Below are 25,187 nucleotides of genomic sequence, written 5' to 3'. Positions count from 1 at the left end.
TATATATATATATTCATATATATGGACATATATATATATATATATAGATATATATATATATATTCATATATATATACATATATGTATAACACACACACACATATGTACACATTTATAAATACGTATATGTATATAAACACACATATATATATATATACATACATAATACAAACGCATATATCATAGACAAACACACACATATATATATATAATTATCCATTTATATACAGTATATATATTATATATATATATTATATATATATATATACATATATATATATAATTATCCATTTATATACAGTATATATATTATATATATATATTATATATTATATATATATATAATTATCCATTTATATACAGTATATATATATATATTCATATATATGGACATATATATATATATATATAAATATATAATATATATATATAATTATCCATTTATATACAGTATATATATATATATAGATATATATATATATATTCATATATATGGACATATATATATATAATTATCCATTTATATACAGTATATATATATATATATATACATATATATATATATAATTATCCATTTATATACAGTATATATATATATATATATATTCATATATATATACATACATATATAATATACATATATATATATATATTCATATATATGGACATATATATATATAATTATCCATTTATATACAGTATATATATATATATCTATATAAGTTTATATATATATATATACTTGTGCATATATATATATATATATAGTGTATACACACACACGCACACACACACATATGTACACATTTATAAATACGTATATGTATATAAACACACATATATAACTACACATACATATATGTGTATATTGATATGATATATGTACACATATATATACATATATGTATAACACACACACACATATGTACACATTTATAAATACGTATATGTATATAAACACACATATATATATATATAATATATATATATATACATATATGTATAACACACACACACATTCACGCACGCGCACACACCCACATTGACTCACACTCACACACAAATACAAATGTGTATATATATTATATATATATATAAATATATAATATATATATATAAATATATAATATATATATATATATATATTCATATATATGGACATATATATATATATATATAATCAAAAAATATAATTATATTACTGGTAATAATAATAACAATGACCTTAGTAATTCATATGGTAAATGAGCAACAAAGTGAGACAAGTCAGTGAGCATGTTTGGGAAAAATCCCACAGGGACGCGATAACCTGCAATGGTACTGGCTGTCGGTATAAATTGACGTCGCGGCCTCCCCTCTGCACCAGTGACCGACCATGAAGGCTGTAGTGCTGTGCCTGCTCCTCGCCGGGGCCCTCGGTAGGTCGCGTTTCCTTTGAATTGTTTTTAGCCTGCATGCTGTAGGGAAAGGAGGGTGGGGTGTCAGTTATGTTTTGAATGATTGTCCTACTTATTCCCCCCTTCGCGGAACTGGTCTGCAATATGCTGCATATATGCATACGTGTGCATTTGAATACATATGCACACGCAAGTGAAGAATATTGAGATATTAATGAATATAAACAAGGGAATCACTAGCTTTATATAAAGTAATGATAGCATTCTCTGTCACTTCTTGAAGAAAGTAACATTTCGTGTTGTCATTCCCCAGCCGCCCCCTCCAGGAAGCCCACCTTCCGCCGCGGTCTCAACAAGATCGTCGGAGGAACTGACGTCACTCCTGGTGAGCTTCCTTACCAGCTCAGCTTCCAGGACGTCTCCTTCGGCTTCGCCTTCCACTTCTGCGGCGCCTCCATCTACAACGAAAATTGGGCCATCTGCGCCGGCCACTGCGTCCAGGGCGAGGACATGAACAACCCCGATTACCTTCAGGTGGGTCTCGCATCCATTCCAAAAGCCCTGTTTTAGGGGAGAAAACGCATTACACATTAACTTTCATGTTGCAAATTCCTTTATGAATCCATTTGTGTTGACAACAGGTTGTTGCTGGAGAGCACAACAGGGATGTGGATGAGGGCAACGAGCAGACGATCATCCTTTCCAAGATCATCCAACACGAGGACTACAACGGTTTCACCATCAGCAACGACATCTCCCTGCTCCAGCTGTCTCAGCCTCTGACCTTCAACGACTACGTGGGCCCCATTGCCCTTCCCGAAGCAGGTCACGCTGCCTCTGGTGAATGCATCGTGTCCGGCTGGGGCGCTCTGTCTGAAGGAGGAAGCTCCCCCAGTGTCCTCCAGAAGGTGTCCGTTCCCATCGTGTCTGACGCCGAATGTCGCGATGCTTATGGCCAGAACGATATTGATGACTCCATGATCTGTGCCGGAGTGCCCGAGGGCGGCAAGGACTCGTGCCAGGGTGACTCTGGCGGCCCTCTTGCCTGCTCTGACACCGGCTCCCCCTACCTGGCCGGCATCGTGTCCTGGGGCTACGGCTGTGCCCGTCCCAACTACCCTGGCGTCTACACCGAGGTTGCTTACTTCGTTGACTGGGTCCTGACTAATGCTAAATGATCATCATAAATGCATGAAATAAAGATTCAAATTGTGAGAAAGTATTTTATTTGTACTACTTTATAATCCCGTGAACATTATTAGCAAGAATAGTGAGCAAAATAATTTAATAGTAAATACATACAAAGGAAACCAACCCAGTTACTCATCTAGCTTGAGATAAATCCATAATGTTTCACAAAATGCGAGCCACATGTATTGTAAATCAATCAATTCATCCCTGTCTGTTCACCTGTATATATGTGTGTGAATGTTTATATATAAAAACATATACATGTGAATTTTCAGAATATTCGATTTTGCTCACCAGTCTTGCTAGTGATCAAAGTTGAAGGTAGTGTAAACAATAGAACATTTTTTCACAATCTGAATCTTTATTTCATGTAATTATGGTCATTTAGACAGCATTAGCCTGGACCCAGTCAACGAAGTAAGCAACCTCGGTGTAGACGCCAGGGTAGTTGGGACGGGCACAGCCGTAGCCCCAGGACACGATGCCGGCCAGGTAGGGGGAGCCGGTGTCAGAGCAAGCAAGGGGGCCGCCAGAGTCACCCTGGCACGAGTCCTTGCCGCCCTCGGGCACTCCGGCACAGATCATGGAGTCATCAATGTCGTTCTGGCCATAAGCATCGCGACATTCGGCGTCAGACACGATGGGAACGGACACCTTCTGGAGGACACTGGGGGAGCTTCCTCCTTCAGACAGAGCGCCCCAGCCGGACACGATGCATTCACCAGAGGCAGCGTGACCTGCTTCGGGAAGGGCAATGGGGCCCACGTAGTCGTTAAAGGTCAGAGGCTGAGACAGCTTGAGCAGGGAGATGTCGTTGCTGATGGTGAAACCGTTGTAGTCCTCGTGTTGGATGATCTTGGAAAGGACGATCGTCTGCTCGTTGCCCTCATCCACATCCCTGTTGTGCTCTCCAGCAACAACCTGTTGTCATACAAATGAATTCATAAAGGAATTTGCAACAGAAAAGTTAATTATGTTAATGCATTTTCTCCCCTAAAACAGGGCTTTTGGAATGGATGCGAGACCCACCTGAAGGTAATCGGGGTTGTTCATGTCCTCGCCCTGGACGCAGTGGCCGGCGCAGATGGCCCAATTTTCGTTGTAGATGGAGGCGCCGCAGAAGTGGAAGGCGAAGCCGAAGGAGACGTCCTGGAAGCTGAGCTGGTAAGGAAGCTCACCAGGAGTGACGTCAGTTCCTCCGACGATCTTGTTGAGACCGCGGCGGAAGGTGGGCTTCCTGGAGGGGGCGGCTGGTAAACGCGAAGTTATCGTTAGATTTTCGATATACATAAGACATTCAACATGTCTGAGGTAGTTTTTGTTCTTTCACGTAATGGTAGACATTTGTAGGGTTTTATTACATATGACTTGAAAGGTTTTCGTACACTTTGCCAAAGACGGTTTATACGATTGACTTGCACTCTTCACTTCTTACTGACACATCATTTTCTTCACTTTTCTCCAAGAAAATATAAACATTTATCCAGGCTCTTTTCAAAAGGTCAGTACAACAAAGGAATGTAATCTGACTTACCAAAGGCCCCGGCGAGGAGCAGGCAGAGCACGAGGGACTTCATGACTGGTCACTGGTGAGAAACTGGAGCTCGAAGGAATTATATATAAGACGAAGAGCCCAGGCAAAAAAGTGTTATCAGTTCGGTCCATCTCATTTTTCTCACGCCCAGCTGCTTACTTGCCGGCATCTAGCTTGGAAATCCCCTTTTAGTGGTTTATTGATTTACGAAAATTCTTATTAGGCTACCAAAATAAAGAAAAATATATATATATAATATATATATATATAAATATATATATATACATACATATATAATATACATATATATATATATATATTCATATATATGGACATATATATATATATATTATATATATATATTTATGCATGTGTGTGTTTGTGTCTGTATGTCTGTGTTCATGTATATAAACCCTATTGATGCCCCAAATGTATAACATTTACGAATGAGATTGAATAACTTTACTGTGCAATTGGCGTATTTGAACGTTTCGATTATATCTTCGTACATATATTTCTCTGACGAAATGTTTTTCGTACTGCAAAAATATAAATTTTCATTTATACCTTTAATATTCAAAGACATATATGTTTATATATATATACATATATTTGTGCATATATATATATATATATAATTATCCATTTATATACAGTATATATATTTATATATAAATGTGTATATATATTCATATATATGGACATATATATACATATATATAAATATATATATATGTATAAATATATACATATATATATGTATATATATCTATATATCTATTTATATATACATGCATTATATATATATCCATATACAGATATGTATGTATGCATAATATAGGTATATATACAGTATAATTATATGTGTGTGTGTATATATACATATCTTTCTCTATATAAATATGTATATACATACATACATATATAATATACATATATATGGGTCTCTGAGTATTTATTTGTTTATATGTATATATAAATGTATATACTTATATGCATATATATGTATATATGTACATCATTATGTATATGTATGAATGTATATCTATAATTAAGACACGCACACACACATACATAGACACTCGCACATACACATATACATATTTGTGTACATATAAACACACATATATATATTTATACATACATACATATGCGTCATATTGAGATACATATATTTATATAGAGATACGCATGTATATATTTATAGATATATGTGAGTATATATATACATACATATATATTTACACGTATATATGTATTCATATACATATGAATATATATGTATATATGGAAGCATGGATATACATATATATCTATATAAGTTTATATATATATATATATTCATATATAATTGTTTATATATAAAAACATATACATGTGAATTTCTAGAATATTCGATTTTGCTCACCAGTCTTGCTAGTGATCAAAGTTGAAGGTAGTGTAAACCATAGAACATTTTTTCACAATCTGAATCTTTATTTCATGTAATTATGGTCATTTAGACAGCATTAGCCAGGACCCAGTCAACGAAGTAAGCAACCTCGGTGTAGACGCCAGGGTAGTTGGGACGGGCACAGCCGTAGCCCCAGGACACGATGCCGGCCAGGTAGGGGGAGCCGGTGTCAGAGCAAGCAAGGGGGCCGCCAGAGTCACCCTGGCACGAGTCCTTGCCGCCCTCGGGCACTCCGGCACAGATCATGGAGTCATCAATGTCGTTCTGGCCATAAGCATCGCGACATTCGGCGTCAGACACGATGGGAACGGACACCTTCTGGAGGACACTGGGGGAGCTTCCTCCTTCAGACAGAGCGCCCCAGCCGGACACGATGCATTCACCAGAGGCAGCGTGACCTGCTTTGGGAAGGGCAATGGGGCCCACGTAGTCGTTAAAGGTCAGAGGCTGAGACAGCTTGAGCAGGGAGATGTCGTTGCTGATGGTGAAACCGTTGTAGTCCTCGTGTTGGATGATCTTGGAAAGGACGATCGTCTGCTCGTTGCCCTCATCCACATCCCTGTTGTGCTCTCCAGCAACAACCTGTTGTCATACAAATGAATTCATAAAGGAATTTGCAACAGGAAAGTTATTATGTTAATGCATTTTCTCCCCTAAAACAGGGCTTTTGGAATGGATGCGAGACCCACCTGAAGGTAATCGGGGTTGTTCATGTCCTCGCCCTGGACGCAGTGGCCGGCGCAGATGGCCCAATTTTCGTTGTAGATGGAGGCGCCGCAGAAGTGGAAGGCGAAGCCGAAGGAGACGTCCTGGAAGCTGAGCTGGTAAGGAAGCTCACCAGGAGTGACGTCAGTTCCTCCGACGATCTTGTTGAGACCGCGGCGGAAGGTGGGCTTCCTTGAGGGGGCGGCTGGGAAACGCGAAGTTATCGTTAGATTTTCGATATACATAAGACATTCAACATGTCTGAGGTAGGTTTTTGTTCTTTCACGTAATGGTAGACATTTGTAGGGTTTTATTACATATGATTTGAAAGGTTTTCGTACACTTTGCCAAAGACGGCTTATACGATTGACTTGACTCTTCACTTCTTACTGACACATCATTTTCTTCACTTTTCTCCAAAAAAGTATAAACATTTATCCCAGGCTCTTATCAAAAGGTCAGTACAACAAATGAATGTAATCTTACTTACCAAAGGCCCCGGCGAGGAGCAGGCAGAGCACGAGGGACTTCATGACTGGTCACTGGTGAGAAACTGGAGCTCGAAGAAACTATATATACGACTCAGAGTTCAGGCTGGGAAGTGTTATCTGTTCGGTCCATCTCATTTTTCTCACGCCCAGCTGTTTACTTGCCTGCATCTAGCCTGGAAATCCCTTTGTTTTTGCTTGATATACGAAAGTTTTTTTTATGCCACCCAAATCATTACAGTTCTCGAGGGCGATGATTACGATATTTTCATTCTATAAGTATACACGAAACGAATCCTCAAACCCTAGTTCCTCAAGATAAGAGCACTTATACCATCATTATCACCGTATCTTTTAAACTTGCTTGATCTATTTAAAGCTAAAGATCAGTATAATTTCTGTGTTCACCAAAAGCATTAGCAAGATCAATTAAATTAAATGTTATTTTTTATAATGATTAAAATACATATTTTTGTTAACTGTCAATGGCTTTCTTCTGTTTTCAAATAAATCTCTGAATAATTATGTAGTATGATTAAATATATGTCTATACAGATATACTGCATAAAGAAAACGAGTATTGAATACACAGGGAACTTCATAATTTTTATTTCATTTATTTCTGTTTATATGTACAAAAGTTTGCGAGTGTAATTGTCAACGGCTTTTCTTCAGTTTCCAAATGCTATATCTGAATAATTGCGTAGTATGGTATTGCATACATCAAACTATTATTGAATACACAGGAACTTCATTTTTTTTTTTTTATTTAATTTATTTCTGTTTATATGTACAAAAGTTTGCGCGTGTAATTGTGTAGATTTATTCACGTGCATTTGTACCAAGTGGAAATCATTTAGCAAACTTTTGGTCTTTTTCAGCCTTTACAAAGTTATGATTTTAGTCTTCATTAGATTATGGAAGAAACTAATAGTGTTCCTCAATAAACACTTTTTTTCCTACTTTTCACATCAAATACAACCTGCCATATTTCAAAAACTTGTATTAACTGGGCGTCATTAACCACTGACATTCTATTTAAAAGTCCCTCACAACTGTGAATTAAGAACAGGACGCTATGCATTAAGATGTAAATTGACAGAAGTATTTGCTGTAACAAAAGCAATATCTACAAAAATAATGATAATAATGAGAACCCACCGACAATGACAATGGTAACAGCAATAATAATAATTGTGATAGTAATGAATACTAATGATAATACTAATAACAATGATGCTGATGACAATGATACCACTACTACTAATATTAATGATAATATGGATAAAGGTTATGATAATAATAATATGACTGACGGCAATGATATCAAAAGTGATAATAAAAAATTGAATTATATTACTGATAATAATAATGACAATGACCTTAGTAATTCATATGGTAAATGAGCAACAAAGTGAGGCAAGTCAGTGAGCATGTTTGGGAAAAATCCCACAGGGACGCGATAACCTGCAATGGTACTGGCTGTCGGTATAAATTGACGTCGCGGCCTCCCCTCTGCACCAGTGACCGACCATGAAGGCTGTAGTGCTGTGCCTGCTCCTCGCCGGGGCCCTCGGTAGGTCGCGTTTCCTTTGAATTGTTTTTAGCCTGCATGCTGCAGGGAAAGGGGGATGGGGTGTCAGTTATGTTTTGAATGATTGTCCTCTGTATTTATTCTCCCCTTCGCGGAACTGGTCTGCAATATGCTGCATATATAATGCATACGTGTGCATTTGAATACATATGCACACACAAGTGAAGAATATTGAAATATTAAAGAATATAAACAAGGGAATCACTAGCTTTATATAAAAGTAATGATAGCATTCTCTGTCACTTCTTGAAAAAAGTAACATTTCGTGTTGTCATTCCCCAGCCGCCCCCTCCAGGAAGCCCACCTTCCGCCGCGGTCTCAACAAGATCGTCGGAGGAACTGACGTCACTCCTGGTGAGCTTCCTTACCAGCTCAGCTTCCAGGACGTCTCCTTCGGCTTCGCCTTCCACTTCTGCGGCGCCTCCATCTACAACGAAAATTGGGCCATCTGCGCCGGCCACTGCGTCCAGGGCGAGGACATGAACAACCCCGATTACCTTCAGGTGGGTCTCGCATCCATTCCAAAAGCCCTGTTTTAGGGGAGAAAACGCATTACACATTAACTTTCCTGTTGCAAATCCCTTTATGAATTAATTTGTGCTGACAACAGGTTGTTGCTGGAGAGCACAACAGGGATGTGGATGAGGGCAACGAGCAGACGATCATCCTTTCCAAGATCATCCAACACGAGGACTACAACGGTTTCACCATCAGCAACGACATCTCCCTGCTCAAGCTGTCTCAGCCTCTGACCTTTAACGACTACGTGGGCCCCATTGCCCTTCCCGAAGCAGGTCACGCTGCCTCTGGTGAATGCATCGTGTCCGGCTGGGGCGCTCTGTCTGAAGGAGGAAGCTCCCCCAGTGTCCTCCAGAAGGTGTCCGTTCCCATCGTGTCTGACGCCGAATGTCGCGATGCTTATGGCCAGAACGACATTGATGACTCAATGATCTGTGCCGGAGTGCCCGAGGGCGGCAAGGACTCGTGCCAGGGTGACTCTGGCGGCCCCCTTGCTTGCTCTGACACCGGCTCCCCCTACCTGGCCGGCATCGTGTCCTGGGGCTACGGCTGTGCCCGTCCCAACTACCCTGGCGTCTACACCGAGGTTGCTTACTTCGTTGACTGGGTCCTGGCTAATGCTGTGTAAAATCCTTTAATGCATATAAATAGAATAAAGATATTATTCATATGACATTCTCAAAGCCCTCATCTTTAACTGGAGACTAAGCATATACACTGAAAATAATTAGCACTACTGTTTCTAAAACATGATATCGCTTACATCTAATTAAAAAAAAAAAAAAAAAAAAAAAAAAAAAAAAAAAAAAAAAAAAAAAAAAACGGAATTACAGATAACGTAAACAAATAATGCATTTTTGCATTATCTATTTCAGTTTTGGTTCTCCACATGCACTTTGTTTTCTTCATGTGAACCTTACCCCCATAGTAGATTAAAAACCTTGTGCAGTAAGAATAAATCAATCTGTCAAAGGTTTTGGTACATGGTAATGAAATAGTTTGCGTTTTTTTTGTTATTATTAATCTTCATTTGATAGATATGTGAAGCCTCATGGGATTTTGTGATTTTTTAACTGCAAATTCTCGTCACATAGATTTACAAATGAAATGTTAGAATATATAATAAGGTGATATGTAGGGAGTGCACATATATTCATATATATGTGTGTATAATTATATATATATATATACATACATATATGCATACATATGCATATATACGTATATGTATGTATATGTATATATATACTTATACATTTATATGTATATACATACAGATATATATGGATATAAATATACAGATACGCATATATGCATATATGTGTGTATGTATACATATGTGATAAACCACTGGTAGAAAAACAACAATGCACAAACTAAATTGATGCATAGTGGGCTTTTTAACCATATATATGTATGCACACATATACAAATATCCATATGCATATACGTATAGTGATATGTATTTACAGACATATGTGTGTATATATATATATATATGTGTGTGTGTGTGTGTGTGTGTGTGTGCCAATCTTGAGTGTACCAGGCAGAGGCTTTGACGTCTAGCAAGACGGTAGGGTTCAGGAGACAACCATCCTCTAGACTGACTTTATCTGGAGAGAGGCAGGTAGATGAGAGTCATTCTATGGGAGACTGACTGATAAGTTGACTGTAATGTGGCCTATGGTCGTCCATCTCAAAGCCGGTCTGAATTTTGCCTGCCTCATGTGCCGAAACGGTTCTTATACAATTTAAGAAAAATGGAGGAAGGCCTAAGATTACAAGTAAGAGGGCAAAGAGAGTAGAACGGAGAGGAGAACATCGGGGAGCGCAGCAGAGACGCCTGGATTCTGAATTGATTCGCCTTATATGAGTGCCCAGTCGTAGTCGGGGTTGAAGCAGGATTCACACTACAAATAAAACACACACATATAGATAGATAGATATATTATAAATATATACATATGATTATATATACATATACATATAATACATATACAATATATATTCATATACATTTAAATACATATATAATATATACACATATGCATATAAATACATATATAATATATATATACATATATGTGTGTATATATATATTATATATACATATGTATATATATATGTATGTATATATATATATATATATATATATATATATATATATATAATGACTGCGTTCCGACCGTTGGCTCACGGCAAGAAAACGACATATCGCCTTAAGAAGTTAAATGCAGGTGTCGCAGGGGAAGTCTCCGCCGTGGCACAACCGATTGATTAGGAAAGGCATCCAGTCAGGCAAAAGTGGTACTACCGAATAACCTCTCAACAGTGAATTAAGAGAGGCCTATATCCTGCAATGGAATGAATGGTTGTTAAATATATATATATACATATATATATATATATATATATGCATGTGTATATATACATACATATGTATTTTACGCACACATATACTGTATGTATATCATAACACGCATTGTGAAAGTTCTCTTCCCATAGGCCTAAGACACTATACTTTTAAAAATCAGTCTTGTGTATCTGAAAAGACTTTGATTCTCACATGCCATCCAAGACAATAATGACAGTAACAATCATAATGCTATAAACCCGGTGTTGACAACTACTTCAAAGCAGGAATGGCAGTAAACCGTATATACTCTGGAATTTTAGAAAATTGGACAAAAATAAACAACAAAAATCACCATCTACTCAATCAACAATATTTGATATTATTTATATTTTCTATTATTATTATTATTATTATTATTATTATTATTATTATTATTATTATTATTATTATTATTATTTAATTATTAATCTATCAAAATTATTATTTTCAACTGCGGGTTCTAGAAAATTAAAAATTAAGTCGAAAAATTGCCGACTCATTTGATTTCCCAAAAGCCTCCCTCCATCAAAGTTTTCTCCAGACCTGTCACGCAGCGTCTTCTCCAGTCTCGAAAATACTCTGCAAGGTCTTATTCTACCACGTATGCGAAAAAAAAACGAAACAAAAAGAAACAGAAAAGAAAAAAGGACTAAAAGAACTGAATTGTGCATTGGCTTTTTATCTTTAATTTAAAGATTAGAATTGTTTTTTTGTTTTTTTTTTCTTTCTTTCTTTCTTTCTTTCTTTTTTTTTTACATTATTTCTATCAACGTTTTCTCTTCGTGTTCTTCGCTAAAAAAATAATAATTTAACTAATCAACTAAAAAATGAATCGACGCGAATGTTATCAGATTCTTTACTCCTTTTTCAGTTTGTATCAGATATATACGGTACATATACAACAACGGTAAAAGGTCAGTATGTATAGCAGACAATTAGAATAGTTCTTTATCCTTAATTCACATTTTAACGCAAGTCTGAGTAATGAAAGTACGACAGATTTCAATGGATTCTAACTGTACTCACAAGCCGAGGGTTGAACATAATGCAGGTCTCCTTGTTCAGGTTAAATGTAATTTCAGCTCTCTCGCTCATTTCTGTTCTGAGTGTACAAGCACATTTGGTCATTTAAAGGTTTTTACTATTATCAGTATTATAGTATTATCACCATCATTATCAGCTTTATCGTCATCATCATCAGGACCATTATCATCATCTTCATCAATGTTTAGTTATATAAATTAATTAGAAAGTGTGAGTTCTCATTGTATTAGGGAGATAGCGAACATCCATATTTTAAACAGCCATGATGATGGACTACATCTCAAATCGGTTGTTTAATATATCTGGAAATCAATATAAAAGTAGAAGGTTTGAGCTTGGCAGCTTTCTTTAGCACACTCATAACCAGAAGTGTGTGTGGGGGGGGGGGGGGGGGCGTCAGTCGTATTTGCATGTGATGAGGCTAAAAAAGTCCAAGTTGATAAAGATACAAGTACTCGTGGGTGGTAACGACGAATAAAAAAAAAAAACGGGGTTTCGACGAAGGAAGAAAATTCAGAATTTGAAAGACCAGGTTTAAACTATTGAACTGGATTTTAGGAGTTTTAGTACAAGAAGAGCTAAGTCAAAGTTATCGTGTCGCATTCACAATACATAAGGGGAGGAAAGTTAAGGTGGCTTGCTCGAAGAAGGAGGAAGGCAATAGTTTTAACAAATAGAAGGGGCAAACGAAAGAGAATGCTGATAATAGGAGATACAAAGATAAAACAGAGAAGGAAAGGTCTAGCAGCAGAGGGGTAACCGATACAAGCTAAGGAGTATCCCAAGGAGATGGACTTCCGTTGCCAATTAACCATGAGAAGACAAATTCACCAAAGTTATTAGTGTTCTTCTGTTATCGATGCTAATATTATTGCTACCATGTTCCTGCTAATGATATCTTACTTGAGTTGATATTACTGTTATTGCTTTTGTAATATAATTGTTGTTATTACTATTAAGCCTTTGACTTAGATTTCTTTTTTTATTACTCATGTGTTTGATTAGAATTATTAATAGAGTATCATCATCGTCGCACTGATGTTAGTATGTCATTGCAAGAATGCTATTGCTATTACAACGTTATTGGTTATTACTAAATTCCGTTCGTTACTTGGCTTAGACTGGAATTTATGGGTAGCTCGTTCCTCCTGTCTAAGTACTAAAGTGGTCTCGATGTGGTACCTTCAGCAGTAACATGTGTACATGTGTTTGCTCTACGGCATGTACTGTGTGAATTAAGATCTTTGTGTATGCCTTGCACCCTAGATATATGTTACCACATCTTAATGATAAATATGGTAATTGTTTTCCGTATAACGGTTATAATCGATATTATCCTCATTACGCTTATTATAATATTTATTGCTGTATCACTAGTCCCGTCGTTATCATCAATATTAACCCTGTTATTAACTAAGTGTTATTGTCATTTTCCTCACTATCATTATTACATTTCTCATTATTTGGAAAAGAATATGTTATTACCGCTATTATCATTACAATCATAATGATAACTATAATGATGAAGATAATATTAATGATATCTACTATATGATTGTTAGTAGTATCATTATCATACCCTATTACTAATAGTAATAATACTATAATACTACAAGAACTATACTACTAATGCTACTATTACTACTGAGTCCTTATCATCTAGTAGGTCTTTGGTAATGAGCCTGCTGTGCCTTCTGGAGGATTTATAACGTGTGTGTGTGTGTGTGTGTGTGTGCATGAGTGTGTGTGTGTGTGTGTGTGTGTGTGTGTGTGTGTGTGTGTGTGTGTGTGTGTGTGTGTGTGTGTGAGCGTAACACTAATTCATACGTTCATATGTACATAAATATTGAACACAGAACTGTGAGTACATACGTCGTGTATATATGCATTTGAAACTTAGCGCTGTTATCTGTTATCATTCATTACCATCTGAAATTTCCAGATGATGCAACGCCATTTTATCAGCGTTCTGGGAATTCTGAAGGACAGGGAAACCATTAAAGAGATAATAATAAAGAAATGAAAAACTCGAATTAAGAAGGCATTGTCCTATCCCTGACTTTAAGCAAAAAAAAATCTTTTTTAATTAAGTTTAATCTTAAGATTGCCTGAAACGTCAATTTTCCTTCCCTCACTTTGGAAAAATGGACATTCTCGTTTCCCTGACTTTTGCTATATGACCATGTTTTCTTTCCCCCTCGTATACGTTCCCGATCATCAAAATAGAAGGTAGAAAGAACTTTCAATATTACCTTTATCATTATGGAACGTTGGCAGATGGTATGTGTGTGTGTGTGTGTATATGTATATATATATATATATATATATATATATATATATATATATATATATGCACACATTTGCACATAAATGAATATCATTATATCTATCTACACACACACACACATATATATACACATATATATTTATATATATGTGTGTGTGTCTGTATATATATATATGTATTTATATGCATATATATATATATATATATATATATATATATATATATATATGTGTGTGTGTGTGTGTGTGTGTGTGCGCACACATCAATATGCATACCGGTACATATATACATACATGTGTATATACTTTTATATAAATACATATAAATATATATATATATATATATATATATATATAAACTTTATAGCATCCTCAAACTCCTAACACTTTGATACACTGTTTCAAGTTATATCACGGTCGCTACAAAACATGATCTCGAGGTTTGTATTGATATTCAAAGTTTTGGGAAAAGGAAAAAAAAATCACATAAAAAAGTCAATAGAAAACCATTAAAGTACTTATTATGCTGGTATATTTTTTCGTTACTAGCATTTCATTGTGGAAGCGTCAGATAAAATGGAAAAAGTACCTGACTCTGCAACTTCTATTGTTTATACACATCACTCTACGCTTCGCAAGGCTGTGGAAAGTTGAAATGCAGTTCACACATTCAGTCAAAATATTTTTTCGTACTGAATACGCTCTTCATGTGAAATATGGAAATTGCATAAAGTTTTGCATCTTATCGTAGCCACCACAAGTAAGCCTCATGTCCAAATCAGACAACTGGGTAATTCCAATGGTCACGGACATTTACTTGATTTATGGGTTTTTTTTGAGCTTGTAAGGTTATATCATAGATGGACAGAATGATTTTCGAGACATTCATCCCACGGAAGTCAATACCACGTCATCTGACTCGAACACGTTGGAAATTTTTACCATGCCGTTCCATAGCTTACCCATATAGAGTGAACATGTATTTGATGAACGGCTAAAAAGGCACAGAAACATTTTATGAACCTTTACAATAAAAAGTTATATCAAGAAACTTACGATGTGGTTTCTAATTCATTAAAAATAAATCCTTATCTGAGATTATATGAAATATCGCGCTCTGATTCGCTGGCCAGAGTGTGTCAAATCGTATAAAGTTGAAGGCATAGACTTGGATACACAATGAAAAGGTTTTCCCCAGGTTCGAATAATGTACGCGTAAAGGGCAAACATGTATTAGAGTGCACTTAGAACAACGAAGGGAAGTACAGAAAAACACATAAATATGCCGAAGGCTTTTTCGGTCAGGCCACGTCGGTAATTAGGTGTGTGACGACCTTGTCTAGTTCGTGGCTCCCTGTTGCTGCGTTGAAGTTGTTGAATGGATGAACGCCGCTTCTACCATCTTCCTTGGTCGTGGGGGCAGGCCTTGTTTCATGATGGAGGCCTGGGACCACTTAAGGAGATGGTCGTCGGTGTCGACATGAACAACGAAGACGCTTCTCTTGTCATGCCGTCGGAGATCTCTGCGGTGTTGGTTGATTCGTTGTTCGTGTAGGCCTCGTCCTGTCTCACCTATGTATACTTTATCGCAGCCACCGTATGGTATGATGTACACCTAAGAGGTCTGCTGTGGTCTGACCTCGTTTCCCTTATGATATCTCCGATCTTCTTACCAGAAGTGGTAGCTATACTCACTGTGCGTCCCAACATGGCCTCGAGGTGTTCAGCTGCGAGTGTGGGATGATAATTCTGTCTTATTCTGTGAGTCGTCCCCTCTTGATCTGGTCATGATCTTTTCTGCCTTGCGTCAGACGTGGGTGAGAAAGGTGCGAGGGTAAAGGAGGCGTTGGAAGGTATTACTGACGTGTTTCACTTCCTACTCTAGGAACTCTAATTGCTCGGAGGAAAAAAAAAAACAGTGACCACACCTTCTTTGGTTCTATTACTGTGGGCAGAGACATAGTGTATAAAATCATCTTTATTTGTGGGCTTTCTGTACACAGGGCCGTCAGGATTAAGGTGTCCAGGAAAAGTTGTTCATGTATTTCCTCTTCTGTGGTGAACTGTATGGAGGGGTTCGCTGCACTTAGTCTATGGAGGAGGTCTTGAAGGTTTGTCCTGAAGGCTTCTTACCTTCTTTAGATCAACTTAGATCTTATCAATTTACAAAATATGTAGGGTCTTTCACTATCAAAACTAAAGTCAAGGTACACACTACAATCCTTGAAATGTAAATCCAGTAAAGTTTCGTCACTTATTCATATAGAAAGACAGACACACACGCGTTTGCGCACACACACGCACACGCATGCATCCCCACAACGTGTATATGTGTGTGTATACTATACATAAGTGTATACATGCACACACATATAAATATATACCACACCACACACACACACACACACACACACACACACACACACACACACACACACACACACACACACACACACACACACACATATATATATATATATATATATATATTATATACACATATATATTATATATACAACAAATTAAAATTCTACAGAAAAGGCAACTGTTGATGATGCAATACTCTTGGCGCGGCAAAACTAACCCATGAATAAGGAACAGATTTTCCTCGGGGATGCAAGTGTACTTTTTCCAATAAAGATAAAAACTCGGCATTGTTCTCTCCGTTCATTGGACGACCAATTGCCTCCCTGGGGACCCTCAACACTGCAACAACCGGAAGTCAGATTCCTAATGTGTTTTAAATCACCTAATTAGGGAGTGCTTAACTTTTTTTTTTTTCTCCTCTCTCCCAGGGTACTATGCGATTATTGCACAAAGGCTCACCAGAAATCTTAATATTTTGTCACGTTGTTTACTTTATCGAAAAGGCACTTGTTCAGACATGAGGGTTTAATGTGCAAGTTCTTATATCAAGCCAAATCGAATTAAAACACGAACTAAATACTTCACTCCCAAATATCCGAAATGTCCTGGAATTGTTGCAGGCTGTAAAATAAATTACGAACACAGGTCAATTTAGTGCTTTAAACAGCTAGGAATTACGGGCAGTTGCTGGTTCATATGGGAAGATTATTATTGCTATGACAATTTTAACAATAACAGCAAATTACCAAAAAGAAACAGTATAAATTGAATATTATTAATGAATGCTGATAAATATTATTGTTATGATAATCCTAAGATATCAATCGAAATAATAAGCATACTGATGGCTAATATAATGACAATATTAATATTCAATTAATATTATTATTATCGTTCGTATTACTATTACCATTATTATCATTATTATTATCATTACTATTTTTATTATTATTATTATCATTATCATTATCATCATCAATATCATCATTATTATTATTGTTATCTTTATTGTCACCATTATAATTATGATGCTCATCATAATTATCATACTATTATTCAATATCAATACTAATATTAGCATCATAAGTAGAAGTAATGATGATGCTACTTCTACTAATAGGAATACTACAGCTACTGTTGCTACTACACATAATCAGCATGAGAACTGGATACAATGCGGGGCAAAACAGAGAGAGAAATTTTGTTGAACCAACTTGCACGTACTCTTAAATCTTTCTCGGTTGGACAATTTCATGTATATCTACAAGCATGCATTCATATAAATATAGGTATGGATGTCTTTGTTTTTGTATGTAATTAAGTATATATGTATGTGTGCGCACACACACACACACATACACACACACACACACACACACACATATATATATATATATATATATATATATATATATATATATATGTACGAATATATATGTATGTATATATAAATATACATACATACATATGTGTATATTTAAATTTATATAAATATACAGTAAAATATTTATATATATATGTTTGTGTGTGTGGGTGTTTGCGTGTGTGGATACACACACTTCTAGATAGATAGATATAGATATATGTATACACACACATATATATGTATGTGTGTGTACATAAATATGCATACACACACATCCACAAATATATGTTTGTGTGTGTGTGAGTGTATAGAGTATATATTCCAAAATTTGCACTTCTGATACTTAAGCCCATGGTCACGGGAGTAGACCCCGATGTAGTTAGCAGGACCATGTGTTGCAAGTCCATGCGAGGCAAGTTCAACCCAGCTGGAGAGGTTTACTAGTCGCATTCGGCTAAATTACCCCCCCCCCCCGCCCCCTATCTAGATACGTCTGAGCCAGTAGAGGGGTGGGTGGGGGGGGGGGAGTATCTCGCCTGTCTACTCCGCAATCATGAAAAAGCAACATCAACGGCCCTCATTCCCCGGAGGCCCTGGTTACGGCGGCTATCAGGATCGCTCCGAAGCAGAGGGTGCTAAAAATTTCCGGTTAAAGACAGGCCGCCAGACGACAATGAACCTTTGCACTTACAATATTGAGATTATGAGAAATGAATTCGCTTTACTAGCACTGACTGAGGTACCAGAAATGCGAGGGGACAAATGCTAATCAATTTTGCTGCGGCTCGATCATTCAGTATCATGAATACAATTTAAAAAAAAAAAAAAAAAAAAAAAAAAAAAGGCCGAAGAGGAAGTGAACGTGGAAGTCCCCATCTGAAATCGTAAACAATATTGACATCATAATTTCAAATCAGCGAGATATAGTTTTTAAAAAATGAAAGTTATTACTAAAGCAAATGTGTCTAGCAACCATAGAATGGCTAAAGAAGACATTAAAATACACCTCAAAAGGGAAAGGAATAAACTCATTTGACCGCCGATGCCAAATCTAGCTAAATTAAAGACCAATGGCGGTAGAAATTAGTTTTAACAGATACTCACCGTTCACTAAGATCCTAACATTGAAAAATCAACAAACAGTTCAATGACATAATAACGGAAGCTGCACTTGAAGTAGGCGGTAAAGACATGCAAAATTCCAGCAAGCCTTCTGTAGAAACTAAACAGCTTATGCAAAAACGTAAGGCCATGAAAATGTCGTCAAACAGGGATAAAACAGAATAAGCTGAACTAATCAAGACTTCAGAGAAAAATAAGGCAGTATTTAAGTAAATTCATCATTCATGAAATAAATGAAACAGTGATTCCTGGTACCCGCATAAAAACAGCTAAAAGGAGACTTGATATACGGAGTCATCAAATGCATGCAATAAAGAAACCAGGCAAAGAAGTGACATATTACAAACAAATAAATAATCAAAGTAGCGGAAGACTTTTACAGGGATTTGTGCACCTTAGGTAGACAGCCATTTACAGAAGGAAACGCAGCAATCAGAGATGTACCTAACAACACAGCAGTCGAAATTAAAAGAACACACAAAAGCATGAAGAGAGGGAAAACGCCAGGTGAAGACGGAATTAGTATAGACCCTTGTAATAGATGCTGGAGAAATCGCAAAATTAAAACTATCCAATCTTTATAACAAATGGCTTGCCAAAGGCAATCCTCCGAAAACCTGGAAAACGCAACATTTATTTTAATACATAAAACGGGGGATAGAAAATATCTTTAAAAAAAAATATATGTTATTTACAAACTGTTCCATCACTAGATGCTACCCAGCGTAGATAACAGACAGGTTTACGCAGCAGACCTCATCCACACACTAACAAATAACAGAGAAAATAAATGAATATAGAAACCCCTGTGTATGGTATTCTTCGATTACTAAAAGGCATTTGACTCTGAACAAATACCAGCAGTATTAGAAGGTATCCGAAGACAAGGAGTAGAGGAAGTCCATTGTAAAATATTGGAAGATACATATAAAGATGGGACAACAACCATCAAGCTTCATACATAAACCGATAAATACCAATCAAAAAAGGTGTTAGTCAGGGCGACACCATATCACCAAAATTGTTTACAGCTTGCCTTGAAAAAATATTCAAGATCTAAACAATCTAAAATTTGCAGACGACGATGCTATCTTCTGCGAGTTGGCAAATGAACTGTAGCAATTCATAAACAATCTTAATAGAAACAGTTTTATGTTATATATAAATATGTATGTGTTTATATATATATATATATATATATATATATATACATACATTATATGTCTGTGCATATGATAATATAATACATATATTATACATATATACATATATATTGTAGCAGCACGACCCGGCAACCTGAAGCTGCGTATAAGTCCGATATGCGAAGCTGAGCTTCACCCAGGCTTTCCCCATGAGGGGAACCCGGCTATGCTCATGAGGGGAGCCCGGCCTGTGTCGACTAATGCCGACTCGCTAACATGTATCAGCTGGTGCTGACTAGGCTGAGCGTAGTCCTTGACCGCCGTGGTGCCCAGCCACAGCAGTAACCTCCAGGCGACAATTGCTGTGTATAATTCTCGGGTTGGGTCACATCAGGTCCACGGCCCTGTCCTCGTACTCTCACCAGAAGGCGCGTTTCTCTATTCACAGCAGAGACCTGACCTGGCTCTCTCATTGGTCCCTCGTTCCCTGCCCGCGCAGAATCCGGAACAGAGACCAGCAACCCCCGATCGTCCAGCCGCACCACAGATAGCAGCAGTAACACAGGACTGCCCAGTTGACTTTGCCGACTTTAGCTCCCCAGTAGATCTCCACTTCACCTTCAGCACTCAACCACACCCAATCGAAACACCCCTATAGAGCTATAGATCAGTTCAAGTGGTAGATGCGCAACCACCTACCACAATATATACATACATATATATATATATATATATATATATATATAATATATATATATATATATATATATAATATATATATGTATGTGGTATAAAAACCCACACTGTAAAACTAGATTTAATTGAAAAAGAGAGACTACAGTTTCGGAATCCACCTGGATTCCATCTTCAGGTCTGAGGAGGCAAGGAAGAGGAGGGGGTATAAGACAGAGAGAGGAAAGGCAACGCGGAGACACGGGGCAGGTGAGGACAGAAGAACGGAAACGAAGGGAGGTCAGATCAGGTCGGGCAGGTCAGGTCGGGAGGGTCGGGCGGACTGTGTGAAGGGTGGCCAGCATACGGGAGAAGGCGAAAGATGTGGGAAGCGAGGAGACTGTCAGCAGGAGAAAAGCCGCTGTTCAGGTTGAAATTGGGAAGCAGCTTAATTAGGGAAGATTCCACCAATCTGCGGGCGTGGACGTCAGCGGAAGGAAAGATAATTCGCGCCGCTGACCAGTCCATCAGATGGCCTGTATCCCACTGATGGCAGAAGAGAGCGTTGTTGTTGTGCCCCCTGGAAACAGCGTACTTATGTTGAGACAGGCGCTCCCGACCTGACCTGCCCGACCTGATCTGACCTCCCTTCGTTTCCGTTCGTCTGTCCTCACCTGCCCCGTGTCTCCGCGTTGCCTTTCCTCTCTCTGTCTTATACCCCCTCCTCTTCCTTGCCTCCTCAGACCTGAAGATGGAATCCAGGTGGATTCCGAAACTGTAGTCTCTCTTTTTCAATTAAATCTAGTTTTACAGTGTGGGTTTTTATACCATAGTATCAACACGGTAGTGTGTTTTCTCCTTTTCATATATGTATGTTTAGAGATGTATGTCTATGTATATTTTATATATATATTTATATATTATATATATATATATGCATTACATAAGATATATGATATATATATTATTTATGAATATATATGTATGTTATATTATTTATATATAATGTATAATATATATATGATATATTAATACCTATATCTATATGTAATATGTATATATAAGGTATATGTATTTATACTTCATATATATGTATATATGTCATATATAATATATATGTATATATATATTATGTATATCTATATATATTATATTTATAACATATATATAAATACATATATATATATATATATATATATATATTACGTACATACATACACGCATATAGGTATGTGCACTTGTGTGTATGCTTTTGCAGCGCATACCTACAGACAGATATGTAGGTGTATACGTATATCATTATATACACTGAACTCGAATGCATAGATACTCACACCTCTTACATTATGATGGGCTTAAATCTTATACCCTCATTGGCTGATGCCTAAAAATCTTCGTAGGCGATGCTGTGCCTAGCTGGCACTGGGGAAAGTTGTTGAAGAAGAAGGCATATTCTAAATTAATATTTATATCTGTAAATATTATCTAACAGTAATATCTGCCTTACAGATCCATGTATGAGTTGGAATATTTTAATTCGGAAGTGTATTTATTGTTTAAATCAGTTGGAATTAAACAGCATTGGCCTTGATCCAATCGACATGGTAGGCGACCTCAGCATACACTCCAGGGTAGCCGGGACGGGCACAGCCGTAGCCCCAGGACACGATGCCGGCCAGGTAGGTGGAGCCGGTGTCAGAGCAAGCAAGGGGACCGCCAGAGTCACCCTGGCACGAGTCCTTGCCGCCCTCGGGCACTCCGGCGCAGATCATGGAGTCCTCAATGTCGTTCTGGCCATAAGCATCGCGACACTCGTCATCAGACACGATGGGAACGGACACCTTCTGGAGGACACTGGGGGAGCTTCCTCCTTCAGACACAGCGCCCCAGCCGGAGACGATGCACTCACCAGAGGCAGCGTGACCCTGAGCGGGAATATCGATGGCGCTCACGAAGTCGTTGAAGGTCAGAGGCTGAGACAGTTTGAGCAGGGAGATGTCATTGCTGATGGTGAAGCCGTTGTAACCCTCGTGTTGGATGATCTTCGAGAGGGTGACCTTCTGCTCGTTGCCCTCGTCAATATGGATGTTATTCTCTCCGGCCACGACCTGAAAATAATAATTATTAAGGAAATTATCCCATGGAACTCCTTGTAAAAGAAAAAAAAAATCAAACCATAGCACTCATGGATATGCCTTGCTTTTCCTTTAAAAGCTTAACTAGAAAAATATTTTGTTATGAGTTTGACTCGTCAAGGAGGTAATTATTTCTATAACTTTTACACGCCAAATTACAACACTTGCGCACCTCTATTAAATAAAATAATCTGTTTGAATGCGCGCGCACGCGCACACAAACACATACGCACGATAGGTAGATGTAAAGATATACACTGTATATATTACCTGAAGGTAGCTGGGGTTATCAAAGTCCTCGCCCTGGACGCAGTGACCGGCACAGATGGCCCAATTTTCGTTGTAGATGGAGGCGCCGCAGAAGTGAAATTCGGTGCCCCAGGAGTTGTCCTGGAAGCTGAGCTGGTAAGGAAGCTCACCAGGAGTGACGTCAGTTCCTCCGACGATCTTGTTGAGACCGCGGCGGAAGGTGGGCTTCCTGGAGGCCGGGGTGGCTGGAGATTAAAATTACGTCATATTATCGTAGGTAAATATATATATATATATATATATATATATATATATATATATTTGTAATGTATATTGTATACAGTCTCTAAACATATTTGTATTTGTGTATGCATACATGTACTTACATTATGTAAATCAATATATATATATATATATATATATATAATGTATATGCATATACATGAAAGATGGAATAATGCAATGCCGCATTGATATAGATATGTAACAATCCTCCCTGACCTGGCCTGGCCTCGAACCTAGGTCACTCCGGGTATGAGACCGCAGGGCCAGTACTAAACCAACAATGCCACGCGACCCACTAAAAGGAGTGTGTAACTAGGATCTAACTAGCGCATAGATATTACCTATCTACTCATACATGAGTAATGACAGCGAGGTTTCGAATTTCTAAATCAATTTCCAGCGAGTGCCCACGGGGAGTGTGTGTAAAACCTCGCTATCATTACTCATGTATGAGTAGATAGGTAATGTCTATGGAGCTAGGTAGATCCTAGTTGCACACTCCTTTTTGAGGGTCGCGTGGCATGGTTGGTTTAATACTGGCCCTCCGGTCTCATACCCGGAGTGACCTAGGTTCGAGGCCAGGTCAGGGGGGATGTATATACATATATATACATATTCATATACATATATATACATACGTATATATAAGCCTATATCCGTAATACATATATATGTGTAAATGTGTATATACATATTTATATATATATATATATATTTGTATATGGCATATATATACACATATATATATATATATATATATATATATATATATACAGATATGTATATATAGATATATGTAATATATGTATATATATATAGATATATGTAATATATATATATATATATATATATATATATGTTGTCTATTTCATCACTAGTGCGTTTGTTGTTATTAGCGAGACGTCGTTAAAGCGTCTATCTCGATTTGGCGGCAGTATAAGTCCCATCCCAGGATGATGATTCTTGGTTAAATAGAATTTCTACCGCCGCATTTAGTTCGTTAAGGCCGTGCTGATTTCAGAGTAGCCAAGCTGTATTTACAGCCGTGTTTAGTCAGTAAGGTTTATGTTTAGTCAAGGCTTATCAGGAGCGGAAGACAAGACTAGAGTAGATATTTGTATTGCCTCGCCCGGGCAATGCTCATGAGGGGAGCCCGGCCTGTGTCGACTAATGCCTACTCGCTAACGTGTGTCAGCTGGTGCTGACTCGGCTTAGTCCTTACCCGCCGTGGTGCCAGGCATAT

The 25,187-nt window shown here is 37.4% G+C and overlaps 5 protein-coding genes across 5 annotated transcripts in view; 2 read left to right on the top strand and 3 right to left on the bottom strand.

The window, feature by feature from the left end:
* The first annotated feature begins 1,275 nt into the window (after positions 1-1,275).
* Positions 1,276-2,612, top strand: LOC125027745 (trypsin-1-like). The gene is made up of 3 exons (XM_047616868.1): positions 1,276-1,418; positions 1,711-1,931; positions 2,039-2,612. The coding sequence occupies exons 1-3, from the start codon at positions 1,376-1,378 to the stop codon at positions 2,573-2,575; spliced, it is 801 nt and encodes a 266-aa protein (XP_047472824.1). The 5' UTR covers positions 1,276-1,375; the 3' UTR covers positions 2,576-2,612.
* A 316-nt stretch (positions 2,613-2,928) lies between these two features.
* LOC125027748 (trypsin-1-like) lies at positions 2,929-4,273 on the bottom strand. Its single transcript, XM_047616871.1, has 3 exons — positions 4,123-4,273; positions 3,618-3,838; positions 2,929-3,509 (listed from the first exon to the last, which is right to left on the bottom strand). Exons 1-3 carry the CDS (start codon positions 4,163-4,165, stop codon positions 2,973-2,975), a joined length of 801 nt encoding a protein of 266 aa, XP_047472827.1. The 5' UTR covers positions 4,166-4,273; the 3' UTR covers positions 2,929-2,972.
* Positions 4,274-5,575: 1,302 nt separating this feature from the next.
* LOC125027750 (trypsin-1-like) lies at positions 5,576-6,884 on the bottom strand. Its single transcript, XM_047616872.1, has 3 exons — positions 6,771-6,884; positions 6,265-6,485; positions 5,576-6,157 (listed from the first exon to the last, which is right to left on the bottom strand). The coding sequence occupies exons 1-3, from the start codon at positions 6,811-6,813 to the stop codon at positions 5,621-5,623; spliced, it is 801 nt and encodes a 266-aa protein (XP_047472828.1). The 5' UTR covers positions 6,814-6,884; the 3' UTR covers positions 5,576-5,620.
* A 1,317-nt stretch (positions 6,885-8,201) lies between these two features.
* LOC125027744 (trypsin-1-like) lies at positions 8,202-9,549 on the top strand. The gene is made up of 3 exons (XM_047616867.1): positions 8,202-8,344; positions 8,645-8,865; positions 8,973-9,549. Exons 1-3 carry the CDS (start codon positions 8,302-8,304, stop codon positions 9,507-9,509), a joined length of 801 nt encoding a protein of 266 aa, XP_047472823.1. The 5' UTR covers positions 8,202-8,301; the 3' UTR covers positions 9,510-9,549.
* A 13,178-nt stretch (positions 9,550-22,727) lies between these two features.
* LOC125028097 (trypsin-1-like) overlaps positions 22,728-25,187 on the bottom strand; it is a 5,371-nt gene continuing 2,911 nt past the window's right edge. The window contains exons 2-3 of the mRNA XM_047617427.1: positions 23,681-23,904; positions 22,728-23,383 (exon numbers count right to left, since the gene is read on the bottom strand). Coding sequence (XP_047473383.1) covers positions 22,847-23,383; positions 23,681-23,904 — 761 coding nt within the window. The 3' untranslated portion in view covers positions 22,728-22,846. The remainder of the gene's footprint in view (positions 23,384-23,680; positions 23,905-25,187) is intronic.

The sequence above is a fragment of the Penaeus chinensis genome, chromosome 8 (assembly GCF_019202785.1).
Source record: "Penaeus chinensis breed Huanghai No. 1 chromosome 8, ASM1920278v2, whole genome shotgun sequence".
Classification (NCBI taxonomy): domain Eukaryota; kingdom Metazoa; phylum Arthropoda; class Malacostraca; order Decapoda; family Penaeidae; genus Penaeus; species Penaeus chinensis.
This window is presented reverse-complemented; position numbering and strand designations above follow the sequence as displayed.